General features: G+C 43.6%; 2 protein-coding genes across 2 annotated transcripts; both read left to right on the top strand.

Annotated features, from left to right (window-relative positions):
• The first annotated feature begins 519 nt into the window (after positions 1 to 519).
• On the top strand, positions 520 to 6,598 carry LOC119699368 (glutathione S-transferase-like). Its single transcript, XM_038132757.1, has 7 exons — positions 520 to 656; positions 860 to 973; positions 1,627 to 1,678; positions 3,911 to 4,043; positions 4,926 to 5,067; positions 5,748 to 5,879; positions 6,199 to 6,598. The coding sequence occupies exons 2-7, from the start codon at positions 887 to 889 to the stop codon at positions 6,319 to 6,321; spliced, it is 669 nt and encodes a 222-aa protein (XP_037988685.1). The 5' UTR covers positions 520 to 656; positions 860 to 886; the 3' UTR covers positions 6,322 to 6,598.
• A 1,629-nt stretch (positions 6,599 to 8,227) lies between these two features.
• On the top strand, positions 8,228 to 16,111 carry LOC119699370 (glutathione S-transferase-like). Its single transcript, XM_038132761.1, has 7 exons — positions 8,228 to 8,375; positions 9,868 to 9,981; positions 10,573 to 10,624; positions 13,515 to 13,647; positions 14,521 to 14,662; positions 15,342 to 15,473; positions 15,799 to 16,111. Exons 1-7 carry the CDS (start codon positions 8,331 to 8,333, stop codon positions 15,916 to 15,918), a joined length of 738 nt encoding a protein of 245 aa, XP_037988689.1. The 5' UTR covers positions 8,228 to 8,330; the 3' UTR covers positions 15,919 to 16,111.
• Positions 16,112 to 17,150: the final 1,039 nt, after the last annotated feature.

Below are 17,150 nucleotides of genomic sequence, written 5' to 3'. Positions count from 1 at the left end.
GAATTAACAGATCACACACATGGGGAGTGTTTCCCATCCTTCTGCCATCCTACTGTAGAGAAGCTGACATGTCATTTACAAGGGGAATATGGTGTTGTTTTGGCCATTTTCCTTTTGCTGCTGTTAAAGCTTCAGCTTTGTTACTGACAGGCTGTCAGTAGCTGTGAGGCTGGTATAGGCTGGGCACTGTTTGTGTGTGTTTGTGGCTGATGTGCTCACGTGGTTCTGAGTGGGGTGGGTGACAGTCTGCCTAGAAAATGTTGTTGCTAGAAATTCCAGCAGAGTTGGAACTGGACCAAGCAAGCATTGTCCTGAGGCTGTGCCTGTGGTAAAGGCAAATCTTATATTACCAGAGGCAAAATGAATTTCCATGTTTTGGAGGATTGTCTGAAGAAATTACAGAAGCTGGGAGTGTTGTAAAAGAGGTTGACTGATGGAAAGAATTCCTTCCTGGCCGGTTATAATGGAGCATAATGGCTGCTGGAGAAAGCAGAGCAATTGCTGACTTTAGAGCATGTATCTGATTAAACAGTAAACTGTATTCTGAGATAAAGCCAAATACACAAAGAGCACCCTCTGCTTTCTGGTCAGAACAGAACACTCTGGATGGAAGTGGTTTTGATTGACTGCTTCTCTGTCTGGGCCAATTGCTCTAGGTAGAGAATCCTGCTTAAATATTCTGCATGTGTAAGAAACAATTGAAGGCACAATGATACATGGCAGTCTCTCAATGTATTCTAACTTTTACCTCCACTGTTGATTGATTGAAGTCTTGGATGATAAATCAGTGGTTTCCAACAAGACCACTTTGAGAGCCAGCTAGAGACTCAGAATTGCAAACCTTCTCTCTTCATTGCAGATACCAGGGAATCAGGCACGTGGAATCATGTCTGGGAAACCCAAGCTGCACTACTTCAATGGACGTGGCCGCATGGAACCAATACGATGGCTCCTGGCAGCAGCTGGGGTTGAGGTTTGCTTCTGGTCTTTTATACTGAGATCATATGACAAATGTGTGTTTTTGCTGTTCCTTCTGCAAACTGTGAGTGAGCAGCAGTTTCAAACTCTGCCTTTAGTGCATTGCTGAGCTGGCCAAGAGTGACCACGATCTTGCCCTAAGCAGGGGTTAGTTCCTGTCTCACTTACACACATCGAGTGCAAAGCCTGCAGGTGGCACCAGAAATGCTTTTCCCTGTAGCTAGAGAGAGAAGAAATTTAAAACCCCAGCAGTAGAACCTGGCTTCTTAATCTTTTGATCACAGAGGTCAAGCACCTGCAATTCTGAGTATCTTCATTTAAATTCCAATGTCCTAAACAGCCAGAGATTATTACAGTTGCAACGATGTAGTTTGCCATTGAAGGTACTGGGTATTGTAAACCACAAAGTAATTTTTTTTACCTCTGACAGATTCTGATACTAAAGCAGAGATGGTGTATGGGAATCTGCGTGTTTCAAGATATGTGGATTTCTGTCACAATGATGGTCCATGTGCCTGAAAGCTTTCACATATGACTTATGTTATTAAAAATAAAATTTCCCAAACCACATCTCTTTAGGCCTTCTTTACCTAAATGAGTAAGAAGCTAAATCATGGAATGACATGAGAACTTTTCTCCTTCCTGCAGTTTGAAGAATCTTACCTGGAAAAAAAGGAGGATCTGACCAAGTTACAGAAGGGTAAGTTTCCTTCAATTTTGAATTATAGCAGCAGCAATAGTAATAATAAGAAGAATTAGAATTAAAATTAGAATGAGAATTGCTTGTCTGAGATCACCTAAGAATTCTTAGGTTTTAAGTGCCTTAAAAAGAAAATCTCTTAACTGGTTTGTACATGAGGTCTCAGAGGTGCATGCTGCAGTGTGTTAGGTGGTATCATCCACCCAGTTGCTTCAACCTTCACTGAATCACAGAAGGGCTGAGGTCAGAAGGGACCTCTCAAGATTGCCTACTCCACCTCTCCTCTTCAAGCAAGGCCCCCTCCAGCCAGTTACTCAGGACCATGTCCAGCTGGGTTTTGAGTATCTCCAAGGATGGAGAATGCACAGCTTCTCTGGACAGCCCACACAGTCAAAGAGCCTTTCTTGGAGTTCAGATGGTTGACTCTCCTTTATTGTATTTCACTAAATAGTTCATTTAGTTGTTGTTTTGCACTGGGAGTTTGGTAATTTGCACTGATGACATGATTTGCTCCATTCTCCTCTTTCCTCCCTAGGCCCCAGTAGCCGTGGTTTCTCCCTGGTCTACTCCTCCCCTCTCCCCCTCCTTACTTGTGGCCCATTGGCTGTGGTTCTTTTCCTCCATCCCCCATTCCAGAGGTTTAAAATCTCCTGCCATCTGGCATTCCTCCTCTTTTCCCCCAGGGATGTTGCCTGGACTTCCAGATTATGCCTGTCAAGGAATAAAGTAGGACTTTGGTCCCAAGAAGAAGAGCGCTTAGACACTCTTACTTTTGTCTTTTTAAAGGCTGTGAGAGGCCAGGGTCCAAAGTAAGCTGGACTGGACCCGAGATCAGACAGAGATCAGTCCCAGAGATCAGTCCCAACTGCCTTTACAGTTGGCAACCCAGGGGTCATTTCCCATGAGGTCTCACTCCTTTGCTTCACGTTGTGACCCTTGTTTCAGTCTATGGCAATAGAGGCTTTTGTCTTCAGGTCATCTTGAAAGTCATTAGCATCTTAGGTTGCCCACAAAGTTGTTGTTTTATAATCCCTATGAAAATAGAGTTCCAGATTTCTGATTTTACCTGTTCCTCTGCTGCATTCCTGCCTCCCAAGGCAACAATCCACCGTGCTGGCTTCAGCTTTTGTCTTCCTGAACATGATAATCATGTTTTCTGCAAACCAAGTTGCATGTCTGTGCTCTTCACCTGGCCTGTCAAAAGCAATCTGAGCTAGGGGTAGTATTTGCAGTCCTGCTGTCCTGTAGGAATAATGACTTGGTCCCCCTGTTACAGGCTGCTTTTCAAAAAGTATTTTGGGACACAAGGAGGAAGCTAAATGCCCACTTACAAAGAGGGACATAGCTGATCAGTCATCTGAGTCAAGAAATATGATTCCATAGAGCAAAAACTCTTTCTGACTCTCTGATCTGATACCTCTCTTTCTGGAGAAGTATTTCTACTTCTTTCATGCTGGGACAAGGCTTCTGCATGCTAGCAAAAGAGCTGAATGGCTCCAGCATCACTCCAAGTGATGGTTGGGTCTCTCATGGAACTGAGTCCTTGTTCTCACTTCATGCCTGTACAGATGAGATGCCATTTGTCAAGTCAATAAAGTTGTCACAAAGATCTTCTTTGCTTTTATATTCACTATTCTTTATTCATTGTTATTCAGATTATATGCAGGCCAGTGCTTAGAAAGTCCAGATGTATTTAGCAAGACATGACAGAAACTGGCTGGACCAGATGCTTCAGTCCTTTTGGTCTGTATTAAGCTCCATGAAAACCACTGGTGTTAGAGCCATGCTGTGCATGTGTTTTTCAGTGTGTGACAGATGTAAATTCTGCATTTGGCTGTTTCCTCAAATCTGAAATTCCCACAACTTCATTGCTATAGTATTAAGGTGTTATCCTGTCACTAAGAAAAGGTTGCTGCATGGTGAGCATTTTCCACACCTTCCTGGAAGAATGAGGCAGGTTGCTACCACAAGGGTTGTCAGGCATTGGAACAGGCTGCCCAAGGAAGTGGTTGGGTCACTGTGCGTGGATGTGCACTTGGGGACGTGCTTTAGTGGTGGAATCAGGCCTTGTTGGTTTGACAGTTGGATTTGATGATCTTGGGACTTTTTTATGCAGCCAGATTGATTGGGATTGTAAATAAAAAGTAACACATGTGGTTACTTTGCCTAACACATGCTGGTGGCTCTCATTCAGGGACTGAACGTCTCCTTGTGTTTTTCCCTTTGGCCCAGATGGATCCCTGCTCTTTCAGCAAGTGCCAATGGTAGAGATTGACGGGATGAAGCTGGTGCAGACCAGAGCCATTTGCAACTACATAGCAACGAAGTACAACCTCTACGGGAAGGACGTGAAGGAGAGAGCCCTGTACTGTATCAGTAGCACCTTGGCTTGTTAGAGCCAGCTCAGCCTGTAGCTCAGTGTAACACGAGGGCATCCCTGCTCACAGCTCCATTCAGTGGGAGAGAGCAGTGCTGCTTTGTGCAGCATGAGATGACTGTGCCTGCAGCTGATGTCTGGAGCAGAGATAGCCAGCGGGATTGCAAAGGGCAAGCGAGCCCAGGAATCATCAGTCAGAGGTCAATGCACCTATCAGAAGAAAGCACTCATGGGGGCAGACTGTGCTACTGATGCTGCTTTTCATTTTCTCCTGCAGCTCTCAGCAGCATCATTTTCTCCTCATCACATTCAGGGCAATGTCTTTTAAGGACTCAAAACCCATCCTCTCTCTAATAACCAGGAATTAGTACAGAATTATTAACAGGTCATTCAAGGCCAGGACTCCTAGGGCAGATGTTTTCGCCTGAGGTATTTCTGAATGCTTGAAATTAATAAGCACTGGTAAACACATGTCCAGATATTGGCTAGATATTTGTATGCACCTGCTGTTAAACTTAGGCAGATTGGATTTTTAACACAAGTCTGGATGGCAGACATGACAGTTTTGTAACCAGGTTCAAAAACCCCTAGTCCAGACAAGAATCAGCGCCAGTAAGAAGTGACAGGGCTGCAGTCTTTAGGTTTTGCCTAGGAATTTTGCATTTGCCTTTGGCCCAAGCTCCCCTCTTGCCTGCCCGCAGTGCAACTGAATTCTTTGTACATCTTTGGAGTATGTACTTTGCCAGGGAGTGTGTGTGGGGGATAGAAGGGGCCGGGATTTCCCAGCATCTCAGTGAGGTTGTGCCAGGAGTTATTGTGCTGTTCAGGCCTAGTCTGTGTGACCTGACCAAGTGGATCTATTCCTTTCAGAATTGATATGTACGTGGAAGGAATGTTTGATCTGAATGAGTTGCTCATGATGTATGTTATGCAACCAGCAGACAAAAAGGAGGAATATTTTGCAAATATGATGGACAAGGCTGAAAACAGATACTTCCCAGCCTTTGAGAAGGTATGTGGCAAAGAGATTGTAGCTCAATTGATGCTGTTACCTTGAACCTCCATCCTGGAAGCTCACAAGTTTTGTGGAGCAAAAAACCAAAGAGAAACTACCACTGGAATATCAATGCTCTGTTTTCAGTGGTGCTGGGATGAAGCTGGAGACAGGACACTACAGAGGGGACAGAAGGCACTTCAAATCTGGCAGAGATGTACAGCTGCAAAAACCCAGCTCACACAGACCTCCCCAGATGTCCATGTTTCAATGTGTGTGTTGTTTCAGACAAAAGACACTACAGCACCAGCATTGACATCAAGTTTCCTCCTGAAGTGCAGATGGCCCTGTAGCATACGTGCTGTGTAAAAGCATTGCAGTTCCTCCTGTAGCTCACACAGCTCAGCCTTCAGCGCAGCTACAGCAGCCAAGGCAAGATGAGCACAACTGAGCTGCCAGACAGAAATGTAGAAGAGAAAGAGCTGATAGATGATGCCTAGGATGGCAGTGCCTTCAGATCACTGTTTGTGCTACAGGTGTTTGAACTGCATTTCTTTCTTTCACTGATAACTGCGTGCAATGTGTGACCCTGCTTTGAAGAGATCATATTATTTATGGAAGATATCATATTATTTATGAGAAAAGAACAGATAAAAGACAGACAAAAGACATCATCTGCTTTGGTTCTCTGTTTTTAGGTTTTGAAAGACCATGGAAAAGACTTTCTGGTCGGCAACCAGCTGAGCAGGGCAGATGTTCAATTACTTGAAATTATTTTAATGGCAGAGGAGTACAAACCTGATACACTTGCCAAATTTCCCCTCTTGCAGGTAAATGAACGGACTGTTTGAAAGGAGAATGAGTTGCAAAGACCACTGATTTAATGTGGCTGAGAAATATGGGGGAGTGGGAGGGTCAGAGGTGACATGCACAATAATCAAATACCCTAAGAACTTTTATTTGGCCTCACATACTCATTGTCATTGCTACATTGTGTCACTACAAGCCCAAAAGCATAAGAGGGGGAAGCATATAGTTGCTTCTGCAGCATCAAGCTGTAATGTGACTTTCAGAGCATGGATAACATTGAAATGTCTGACAGTTGCAATGACTCTTAAGCACAGCGCTGTTTTTGATTTTGTTTTGTAGAGCTTCAAAGCAAGAATAAGCAATATCCCCACAATAAAGAAATTCCTGCAGCCTGGCAGCCAGAGGAAACCACGAATAACAGAGGAAGATGTCGCCAGATTAATTAAAATATTCCGCTCTTGAGCAGCAGTCTAAACCCATACAAGCTGTATTTCATTGTATTTGCTGTTAGTGACAAAGTGAAATTAATGGAATGAGTGAAAAAGAAATAGAGTTTTGTTCTCTCTTTCCTTAGCTACAGGGCTGGTTTTAGCCTACAGCAGACACTTCAATGTAAAGCTACATGAGCCCACCAGCAAAGGCAATAGTTCACTAAAGAAGGGATATACTGGAAACCACAGGATGCCTTAAATAACTAAAGAGAATACCTGAAATAAATTTTTACTCTTGATACTCAAAACCCAGCTGTTCATTGATTTCTCGCTGCTACTTCTGTGCTTAAGATCTGCCTGGTTCTGTTTTTCTGGCATTCCCAAGAATTGTTGGAAAATTAGGAGAGATTATCCCAAAGAGTAGGTCTTTGTCACAGTACACTAGTTTGTAGCTGGACAGATAAATCTGGCTGTAATATGAAACTTAATTTGGCTCTTATAGTTCAATAAACAACTGCCTAGATGAAGAGGGATTTCAACTCAAACAGAGCACCCCAACTAGTCCCTTTCAACCATAAATTAAGAAACATTACTGGTCAATGTACTGGGCAGTGTTAAGACCCAGACCAATCAGCAGCTGAGACCTGGTAGTTTTGAGCTACCTATATAAGAAACTCTGAACAATATAACACGCTGATTGTTGAGGAATGCTTGGTGAGACCGTGTTGTTTCTGCCTCCAGCCAACCACCCATAATGTAAGAGGTCATGGTATTTTTTTCTGGGAAATGCCAGGAAAAGCCTGCAGGTTCTCCTCAGCTGAGGCTGAAATGTTTGGATTCAGCTTTCCTCTGAGCTTATCTTGGAATATGCTTGGACCAGACCTCCTACCAGACCTCCTACCAGACCTCCTCTGCTTTGTCACTAGGCTCTTGAAGTCTTGTAATGCAGCTTCACCCGTGTTTCCTTTATCAGAAGGTCTATTGCAGCAGCTAAAAGCCCTTTGCAGACTCTGAGAAACAAATGCTTGTCCCCAGTTTAAAACTTGTTGAGAAAGGAGGAGTCAGGATGGTGTCAGGCCTTAGTGAGACCCTGGCATGTAGGATTTCATGTTGACTTACTGTCACTGTATATTAAACTAAATTTCATGCAAGTTGTACTGGAATTGTTCATTCTAATCACTTAGATCAAGCTCCACTTCTGAGGTTAGCAAGACTGTTGGACTTTGATAAGTATGTGCATTTAGGTAGTGAAATGTGTTCCTGCCCAGGGCAGGAGGGTTGGAACTAGATGATCTTTAAGGTCCCTTCTAACCCAATCCACTCTATGATTCTGTGATACTATTTAAACACCAAATAAACCAAGTTTGTAAATGAAAGAGTCAGTGCCCTAAATCCAGCTCCAGCTAGAGCACTGGCAGTTTTCATCTGGGCAAACTCAGGGCTCCGTAGCTCTTGCTAAAGCCAACAATTTCTTTCTAACAACTGTCATGCAGCTGAAACCGGTTTTTGTCATCAAAAATTATCCCATGTTTTTCTGTAGCAAAGCATGTATTACAGAGAGTTGTTGCAGGAGCTGTTTCCCTCCTGCCTCACTGAAACATTCATACTTGCAGCTATTGTCCAGGAAGGATCTGAAGGAGAAAGCCCCTCCGACTGCAACAAACCAAATTTTTGGTGCAATTTATAGAAGGTCCCTGTGTAATATAAGAAGAATATCCCATCTCACTGCTATGATCAGAGAAATTCAGCCAACTTTTGCATGTGTATGTTGACCTTGACTTTAGGTACTGCCTACATCAATATTAACCACGTAGATTAGATAGGCAGGATGGTGCATGGGGGACTATTCTGTACTGACGTTTTGAAATCAATACAGATGGCAAAAGAAAACAGTCAGGAGTGCAGAGGACAGTTTGCCATCTGATACAACATTTCATTCACTGTCTCTCACAGTTCTCTTTGGTGTGTGTTTTCACTGAGTCAAATTCAGGGAAACATTTTTTACAGAAAAAAATTCAAAACCAAAGAAGCTGCCCAGAGATGAAATTCAGCAGAAGTGTCCTGAAGGAATATACACTAAGCAAGGTATAGAAGCTTGTAACAGATTTGATCTGAATTAGTTGGTGTTATCTATGTAAAGTGGCAATGCGTAAAAAGTAAAAAAAACAGAAAATATTAGAATAAAAGTGTGATTGGCGTACCAATATTCTTTTAATCTGAATGAGCTTTTAAGAGGTTCTAATTATTTTTAACTGGCAAATAGAAGGCATATTACCATTTTGTGCTGATAGGATATTTCCAATGATCATGATCTCCCATGTATCTTACATTTCTACATAGTCAGCATTAGTCAGGAATTTAATTTTGTAGGTGAGAAGTAACTTAACAGAGCTAATGGGTTTTGCTTGCTTAAGAGAAAGAGGTTTCCCATTTGCAGAGAATTGTTCGCAGTACTTGGTGTGGGAGGGGCTCCACAGTTATATAATCTCAAGGCAGAACTGCTGAGAGCTTAGAGTGAGTTACACTGTGCACAAGGTAAGTGGGGATATTATATGGCACATGCAGGGAGTTGTTGTATGTGAAACTGAGTCATTGAATGGGTTTTATAGATTAAATGTGTGTAGGTACTTTCTATACTAACATGGTTACGTGTACCAAATGTTCATTCTTAATCAGCTGTTTTTGAGGGGTACAGAATTAACAGATCACACACATAGGGAGTGTTTCCCATTCTTCTGCTTACTGTAGAGAAGCTGACATGTCATTTACAAGGGGAATATGGTGTTGTTTTGGCCGTTTTCCTTTTGCTGCTGTTAAAGCTTCAACTTTGTTACTGACGGGCTGTCAGTAGCTGTGAGGCTGGTATAGGCTGGGCACTGTTTGTGTGTTTGTGGCTGATGTGCTCATGTGGTTCTGAGTGGGGTGGGTGACAGTCTGCCTAGAAAATGTTGTTGCCTTAAGTTTCTGCCTAGAAACTGCTGTTGCTAGAAATTCCAGCAGAGTTGGAACTGGACCAAGCAAGCATTGTCCTGAGGCTGTGCCTGTGGTAAAGGCAAATCTGATGTTACCAGAGGCAAAATGAATTTCCATGTTTTGGAGGATTGTCTGAAGAAATTACAGAAGCTGGGAGTGTTGTAAAAGAGGTTGACTGATGGAAAGAATTCCTTCCTGGCCGGTTATAATGGAGCATAATGGCTGCTGGAGAAAGCAGAGCAATTGCTGACTTTAGAGCGTGTATCTGATTAAACAGTAAACTGTATTCTGAGATAAAGCCAAATACACAAAGAGCACCCTCTGCTTTCTGGTCAGAACAGAACACTCTGGATGGAAGTGGTTTTGATTGACTGCTTCTCTGTCTGGGCCAATTGCTCTAGGTAGAGAATCCTGCTTAAATATTCTGCATGTGTAAGAAACAATTGAAGGCACAATGATACATGGCAGTCTCTCAATGTATTCTAACTTTTACCTCCACTGTTGATTGATTGAAGTCTTGGATGATAAATCAGTGGTTTCCAACAAGACAGCTTTGAGAGCCAGCTAGAGACTCAGAATTGCAAACCTTCTCTCTTCATTGCAGATACCAGGGAATCAGGCACGTGGAATCATGTCTGGGAAACCCAAGCTGCACTACTTCAATGGACGTGGCCGCATGGAACCAATACGATGGCTCCTGGCAGCAGCTGGGGTTGAGGTTTGCTTCTGGTCTTTTATACTGAGATCCTATGACAAATATGTGTTTTTGCTGTTCCTTCTGCAAACTGTGAGTGAGCAGCAGTTTCAAACTCTGCCTTAGTGCATTGCTGAGCTGGCCAAGAGTGACCACGATCTTGCCCTAAGCAGGGGTTAGTTCCTGTCTCACTTACACACATTGTGTGCAAAGCCTGCAGGTGGCACCAGAAATGCTTTTCCCTGTAGCTAGAGAGAGAAGAAATTTAAAACCCCAGCAGCAGAACCTGGCTTCTTAATCTTCTGATCACAGAGGTCAAGCACCTGCAATTCTGAGTACCTTCATTTAAATTCCAATGTCCTAAACTACAGGGTTTGGTTTTTTTTACGTCTGACAGATTCTGATACTAAAGCAGAGATGTTGTATGGGAATCTGCGTGTTTCAAGATATGTGGATTTCTGTCACAATGATGGTCCATGTGCCTGAAAGCTCTCACATATGACTTATGTTATTAAAATTAAAATTTCCCAAACCACATCTCTTTAGGCCTTCTTTACCTAAATGAGGAAGAAACTAAATCATGGAATGACATGAGAACTTTTCTCCTTCCTGCAGTTTGAAGAATCTTACCTGGAAAAAAAGGAGGATCTGACCAAGTTACAGAAGGGTAAGTTTCCTTCAATTCTGAATTACAGCAGCAGCAATAGTAATAATAAGAAGAATTAGAATTAAAATTAGAATGAGACTTCTTCTTGCTTGAGAATTCTTAAGTTTTAAGTGCCTTAAAAAGAAAATCTCTTAACTGGATTGTACATGAGGTCTCAGAGGTGCACGCTGCAGTGTGTTAGGTGGTATCATCCACCCAGTTGCTTCAACCTTCACTGAATCACAGAAGGGCTGAGGTCAGAAGGGACCTCTCAAGATTGCCTACTCCACCTCTCCTCTTCAAGCAAGGCCCCCTCCAGCCAGTTACTCAGGACCATGTCCAGCTGGGTTTTGAGTATCTCCAAGGATGGAGAATGTACAGCTTCTCTGGACAGCCCACACAGTCAAAGAGCCTTTCTTGAAGTTCAGATGGTTGTCTCTCCTTTATTGTATTTCACTAAATAGTTCATTTAGTTGTTGTTTTGCACTGGGAGTTTGGTAATTTGCACTGATGACATGATTTGCTCCATTCTCCTCTTTCCCCCCTAGGCCCCAGTAGCCGTGGTTTCTCCCTGGTCCACTCCTCCCCTCTCCCCTTCCTTACTTGTGGCCCATTGGCTGTGGTTCTTTTCTTCCATCCCCCATTCCAGAGGTTTAAAATCTCCTGCCATCTGGTGTTCCTCCTCTTTTCCCCCAGGGATGTTGCCTGGACTTTCAGATTATGCCTGTCAAGGAATAAAGTAGGACTTTGGTCCCAAGGAGAAGAGCGCTTAGACACTCTTACTTTTGTCTTTTTAAAGGCTGTGAGAGGCCAGGGTCCAAAGTAAGCTGGACTGGACCCAGGATCAGCCAGAGATCAGTCCCAGAGATCAGCCTTTACAGTTGGCACCCCAGGGGTCATCTCCCATGAGGTCTCACTCCTTTGCTTCACGTTGTGACCCTTGTTTCAGTCTATGGCAGTAGAGGCTTTTGTCTTCAGATCATCTTGAAAGTCATTAGCATCTTAGGTTGCCTACAAAGTTGTTGTTTTATAATGCCTATGAAAATAGAGTTCCAGATTTCTGATTTTACCTGTTCCTCTGCTGCATTCCTGCCTCCCAAGGCAACAATCCACCGTGCTGGCTTCAGCTTTTGTCTTCCTGAACATGATAATAATGTTTTCTGCAAACCAAGTTGCATGTCTGTGTTATTCACCTGGCCTGTCAAAAGCAATCTGAGCTAGGGGTAGTATTTGCAGTCCTGCTGTCCTGTAGGAATAATGACTTGGTCCACCAGTTACAGGCTGCTTTTCAAAAAGTATTTTGGGACACAAGCAGAAAGCTAAACGCCCACTTACAAAGAGGGACATAGCTGATCAGTCATCTGAGTCAAGAAATATGATTCCATAGAGCAAAAACTCTTTCTGACTCTCTGATCTGATACCTCTCTTTCTGGAGAAGTATTTCTACTTCTTTCATGCTGGGACAAGGCTTCTGCATGCTAGCAAAAGAGCTGAATGGCTCCAGCATCACTCCAAGTGATGTTTGGGTCTCTCATGGAACTGAGTCCTTGTTCTCACTTCATGCCTGTACAGATGAGATGCCATTTGTAAAGTCAATAAAGTTGTCACAAAGATCTTCTTTGCTTTTATATTCACTATTCTTTATTCATTGTTATTCACATTGTATGTTGGCCAGTGCTTAGAAAGTCCAGATGTTTTAAGCAAGAAATGACAGAAACTGGCTGGACCAGATCCTTCAGTCCTTTTGGTCTGTATTAAGCTCCATGAAAACCACTGGTGTTAGAGCCATGCTGTGCATGTGTTTTTCAGTGTGTGACAGATGTAAATTCTGCATTTGGCTGTTTCCTCAAATCTGAAATTCCCACAACTTCATTGCTATAGTATTAAGGTGTTATCCTGTCACTAAGAAAAAGTTGCTGCATGGTGAGCATTTTCCACACCTTCCTGGAAGAATGAGGCAGGTTGCTACCACAAGGGTTGTCAGGCATTGGAACAGGCTGCCCAAGGAAGTGGTTGGGTCACTGTGTGTGGATGTGCACTTGGGGACGTGCTTTAGTGGTGGAATCAGGCCTTGTTGGTTTGACAGTTGGATTTGATGATCTTGGGACTTGTGGGGTTTCACCCCCGGATTGGGATGACCCCGAAAGATGGAAAAGTCCCTCCTCCAACCCGTGCCTTCGAAGAAAGACTCAGCAGTCTTCTGTTGTCTGTTCTCAAGGTTGTTTATTGTTGGTTATCTACAAGATTCTTCTCCTTGAACTGCTGTGGCCCGTTCAGCAGCTCAGACAAAGGCACTCTCTGTCTCCCAGGAGGCTGGTGCCATCTTTTATATCATATATTACGTACTACATGTTTATGCTTTTTCTCCAATACCTACTATCTATATTGAATGGTGACTTTCTACTCTAAACCAATCTGTGAGTGCCAACATCACCAAAGACATGGAGGTTAGGAAGGAGAAAGAAAGAGGACAGGGCACACCCAAATCCCTCCATCTTAGAACTCCTGACCCCCATGTACAAAACTTGGACCCCTGCGTACAAGGCTTAAAACCCCCCTGTACAGCACTCAGAAATCCTACCCTTTACTTCGTGACTACTTCTACTACAATATCTAAACTTTTGTGACTTCTTGTTCTTCCTGCAAAGTTGGTAAACTGTTCCATGGGCTAAGATCAAAACCCCACGTGTGTCTTTGGCTGCATGCCAGGGTCTCAGAGCCCCCTGCCAGCAGCTCTGGCCATCCAGGACACCCAGAGGAGAATCCTGGGTTCCGACAGGGACTTTTTTATGCAGCCAGATTGATTGGGATTGTAAATAAAAAGTAACACATGTGGTTACTTTGCCTAACACATGCTGGTGGCTCTCATTCAGGGACTGAACGTCTCCTTGTGTTTTTCCCTTTGGCCCAGATGGATCCCTGCTCTTTCAGCAAGTGCCAATGGTAGAGATTGACGGGATGAAGCTGGTGCAGACCAGAGCCATTTGCAACTACATAGCAACGAAGTACAACCTCTACGGGAAGGACGTGAAGGAGAGAGCCCTGTACTGTATCAGTAGCACCTTGGCTTGTTAGAGCCAGCTCAGCCTGTAGCTCAGTGTAACACGAGGGCATCCCTGCTCACAGCTCCATTCAGTGGGAGAGAGCAGCGCTGCTTTGTGCAGCATGAGATGACTGTGCCTGCAGCTGATGTCTGGAGCAGAGATAGCCAGCGGGATTGCAAAGGGCAAGCGAGCCCAGGAATCATCAGTCAGAGGTCAATGCACCTATCAGAAGAAAGCAGTCACGGGGGCAGACTGTGCTACTGATGCTGCTTTTCATTTTCTCCTGCAGCTCTCAGCAGCATCATTTTCTCCTCATCACATTCAGGGCAATGTCTTTTAGGGAATCAAAACCCATCCTCTCTCCAATAACCAGGAATTAGTACAGAATTAATAACAGGTCATTCAAGGCCAGGACTCCTAGGGCAGATGTTTTGACCTGAGGTATTTCTGAATGCTTGAAATTAATAAGCACTGGTAAAGACATGTCCAGATATTGGCTAGATATTTGTATGGACCTGCTGTTAAACTTAGGCAGATTGGATTTTTAACACAAGTCTGGATGGCAGACATGACAGTTTTGTAACCAGGTTCAAAAACCCCTAGTCCAGACAAGAATCAGCGCCAGTAAGAAGTGACAGGGCTGCAGTCTTTAGGTTTTGCCTAGGAATTTTGCATTTGCCTTTGGCCCAAGCTCCCCCCTTGCCTGCCCCCAGTGCAATTGAATTCTGGAGGGAACTTTGCCAGGGTGTGTGTGTGGGGGGGGGGATAGAAGGGGCAGGGATTTCCCAGCATCTCGGTGAGGTTGTGCCAGGAGTTATTGTGCTGTTCAGGCCTAGTCTGTGTGACCTGACCAAGTGGATCTATTCCTTTCAGAATTGATATGTACGTGGAAGGAATGTTCGATCTGAATGAGTTGCTCATGAAATATGGCTACCTACCAGCAGAGAAAAAGGCGGAACATTTTGCAGATATGGTGGACAAGGCTGAAAACAGATACTTCCCAGCCTTTGAGAAGGTATGTGGCAAAGAGGTTGTAGCTCAATTGATGCTGTTACCCTGAACCTCCATCCTGGAAGCTCACAAGTTTTGTGGAGGAAAACCAAAGAGAAACTACCACTGGAATATCAATGCTCTGTTTTCAGTAGTGCTGGGATGAAGCTGGAGACAGGACACTACAGAGGGGACAGAAGGCACTTCAAACCTGGCAGAGATGTACAGCTGCAAAAACCCAGCTCACACAGACCTCCCCAGGTGTCCATGTTTCAATGTGTGTGTTGTTTCAGACAAAAGACACTACAGCACCAGCATTGACATCAAGTTTCCTCCTGAAGTGCAGATGGCCCTGTAGCATACGTGCTGTGTAAAAGCATTGCAGTTCCTCCTGTAGCTCACACAGCTCAGCCTTCAGCGCAGCTACAGCAGCCAAGGCAAGATGAGCACAACTGAGCTGCCAGACAGAAATGTAGAAGAGAAAGAGCTGATAGATGATGCCTAGGATGGCAGTGCCTTCAGATCACTGTTTGTGCTACAGGTGTTTGAACTGCATTTCTTTCTTTCACTGACAACTGTGTGCAATGTGTGACCCTGCTTTGCAGATATCATATTATTTATGGAAGATATCATATTATTTATGAGAAAAGAACAGATAAAAGACAGACAAAAGACATCATCTTCTTCTGGTTCTCTGTTTTTAGGTTTTGAAAGACCATGGAAAAGACTTTCTGGTCGGCAACCAGCTGAGCAAGGCAGATGTTCAATTACTTGAAATCATTTTAATGGCAGAGGAGTGCAAACCTGATACACTTGCCAAATTTCCCCTCTTGCAGGTAAATGAGTGGGCAATTTGGATGGGTAATGAAAGGAAAGGGCCACTGATTTAATGTGGCTGAGAAATATGGGGGAGTGGGAGGGTCAGAGGTGACATGCACAATAATCAAATATCCTAAGCACTGTAGCTGGCCTCAGTTACTTTTTTTTTTTTATTTATGGTACCTTCTGTCACTACAAGCCCAAAAGCATAAGAGGGGGAAGCATATAGTTGCTTCTGCAGCATCAAGCTGTAATGTGACTTTCAGAGCATGGATAACATTGAAATGTCTGACAGCTGCAATGATTCTTAAGCACAGCGCTGTTTTTGGTTTTGTTTTATAGAGATTCAAAGCAAGAATAAGCAATATCCCCACAATAAAGAAATTCCTGCAGCCTGGCAGCCAGAGGAAACCGCTAATACGAGAGGAAGAGGTACCCAAAGTGATCAAAATTTTCTACTGATTTTGATGCTGCAGCAACTATTTCATTATGTTTGCTGGCAGTGGGAAAATAATGAAAACACCGAAAACCAATTTTTTTGATCCCACCAGCAAAGGCAATAGTTTCATAAATAGGGGGTATATTGCACAACACAGAATGCCTTAAATAACTAAAGAGAATACCTGAAATAAATTCTTACTATTGACACTCAAAACCCGGCTGTTCATTCATTTCTTACTGCTACTTCTGTGCCTAAGAGCTGCCTGGTTCTGTTTTTCTGGCATTCCCAGGAATTGTTGGAAAATTAGGAGAGATTATCCCAAACACCTGATCATGTTGGGTTTTTTTTCTGTGAAATGCCAGGAAAAGCCTGCATGCTCTGGCTAGCTGAGGCTGAAAGTTTGGATTCAGCTTTCCTCTGAGCTTAATATGGAATATGCTTGGACCAGAGCTCCTACTGCACCTCTGCTTTGCCACTAGGCACTTGAAGTCCTGTACTGCAGGCTTCACCCATGTTTCCTTTATCAGAAGGTCTATTGCAGCAGCTAAAAGCCCTTTGCAGACTCTGAGAAACAAATGCTTGTCCCCAGTTTAAAACTTGTTGAGAAAGGAGGAGTCAGGATGGTGTCAGGCCTTAGTGAGACCCTGGCATGTAGGATTTCATGTTGACTTACTGTCACTGTATACTAAACCAAGTTTAATGCAAGTTGTACTGGAATTGTTCATTCTAATCACTTAGATCAAGCTCCACTTCTGAGGTTAGCAAGACTGTTGGACTTTGATAAGTATGTGCATTTAGGTAGTGAAATGTGTTCCTGCCCAGGGCAGGAGGGTTGGAACTAGATGATCTTTAAGGTCCCTTCTAACCCAAACCACTCTATGATTCTGTGATACTATTTAAACCAAATAAACCAAGTTTGTAAATGAAAGAGTCAGTGCCCTAAATCCAGCTCCAGCTAGAGCACTGGCAGTTTTCATCTGGGCAAACTCAGGGCTCCATAGCTCTTGTTAAAGCCACCAGTTTCTTCCTAACAATTGTCATGCAGCTGGAACCAGTTTTTGTCATCAAAATAGGAAATAAACCCATGTTTTTCTGTAGCAAAGACTGGTATGTATTACAGAGAGTTGTTGCAGGAGCTGTTTCCCTCCTGCCTCACAAGCATTTGGATAACACTTGCAGCTGCTGAGTGCCATCAGAATCTCAAGGCAGAAACTTGGGCTGTCGGTGCTGACTCCATGCCATGAGGCATGCT

Source organism: Motacilla alba, chromosome 3 (assembly GCF_015832195.1).
Source record: "Motacilla alba alba isolate MOTALB_02 chromosome 3, Motacilla_alba_V1.0_pri, whole genome shotgun sequence".
NCBI lineage: Eukaryota > Metazoa > Chordata > Aves > Passeriformes > Motacillidae > Motacilla > Motacilla alba.
Note: the sequence above shows the minus strand (reverse complement) of the source record. Positions and strands in the feature narration are given on the sequence as shown.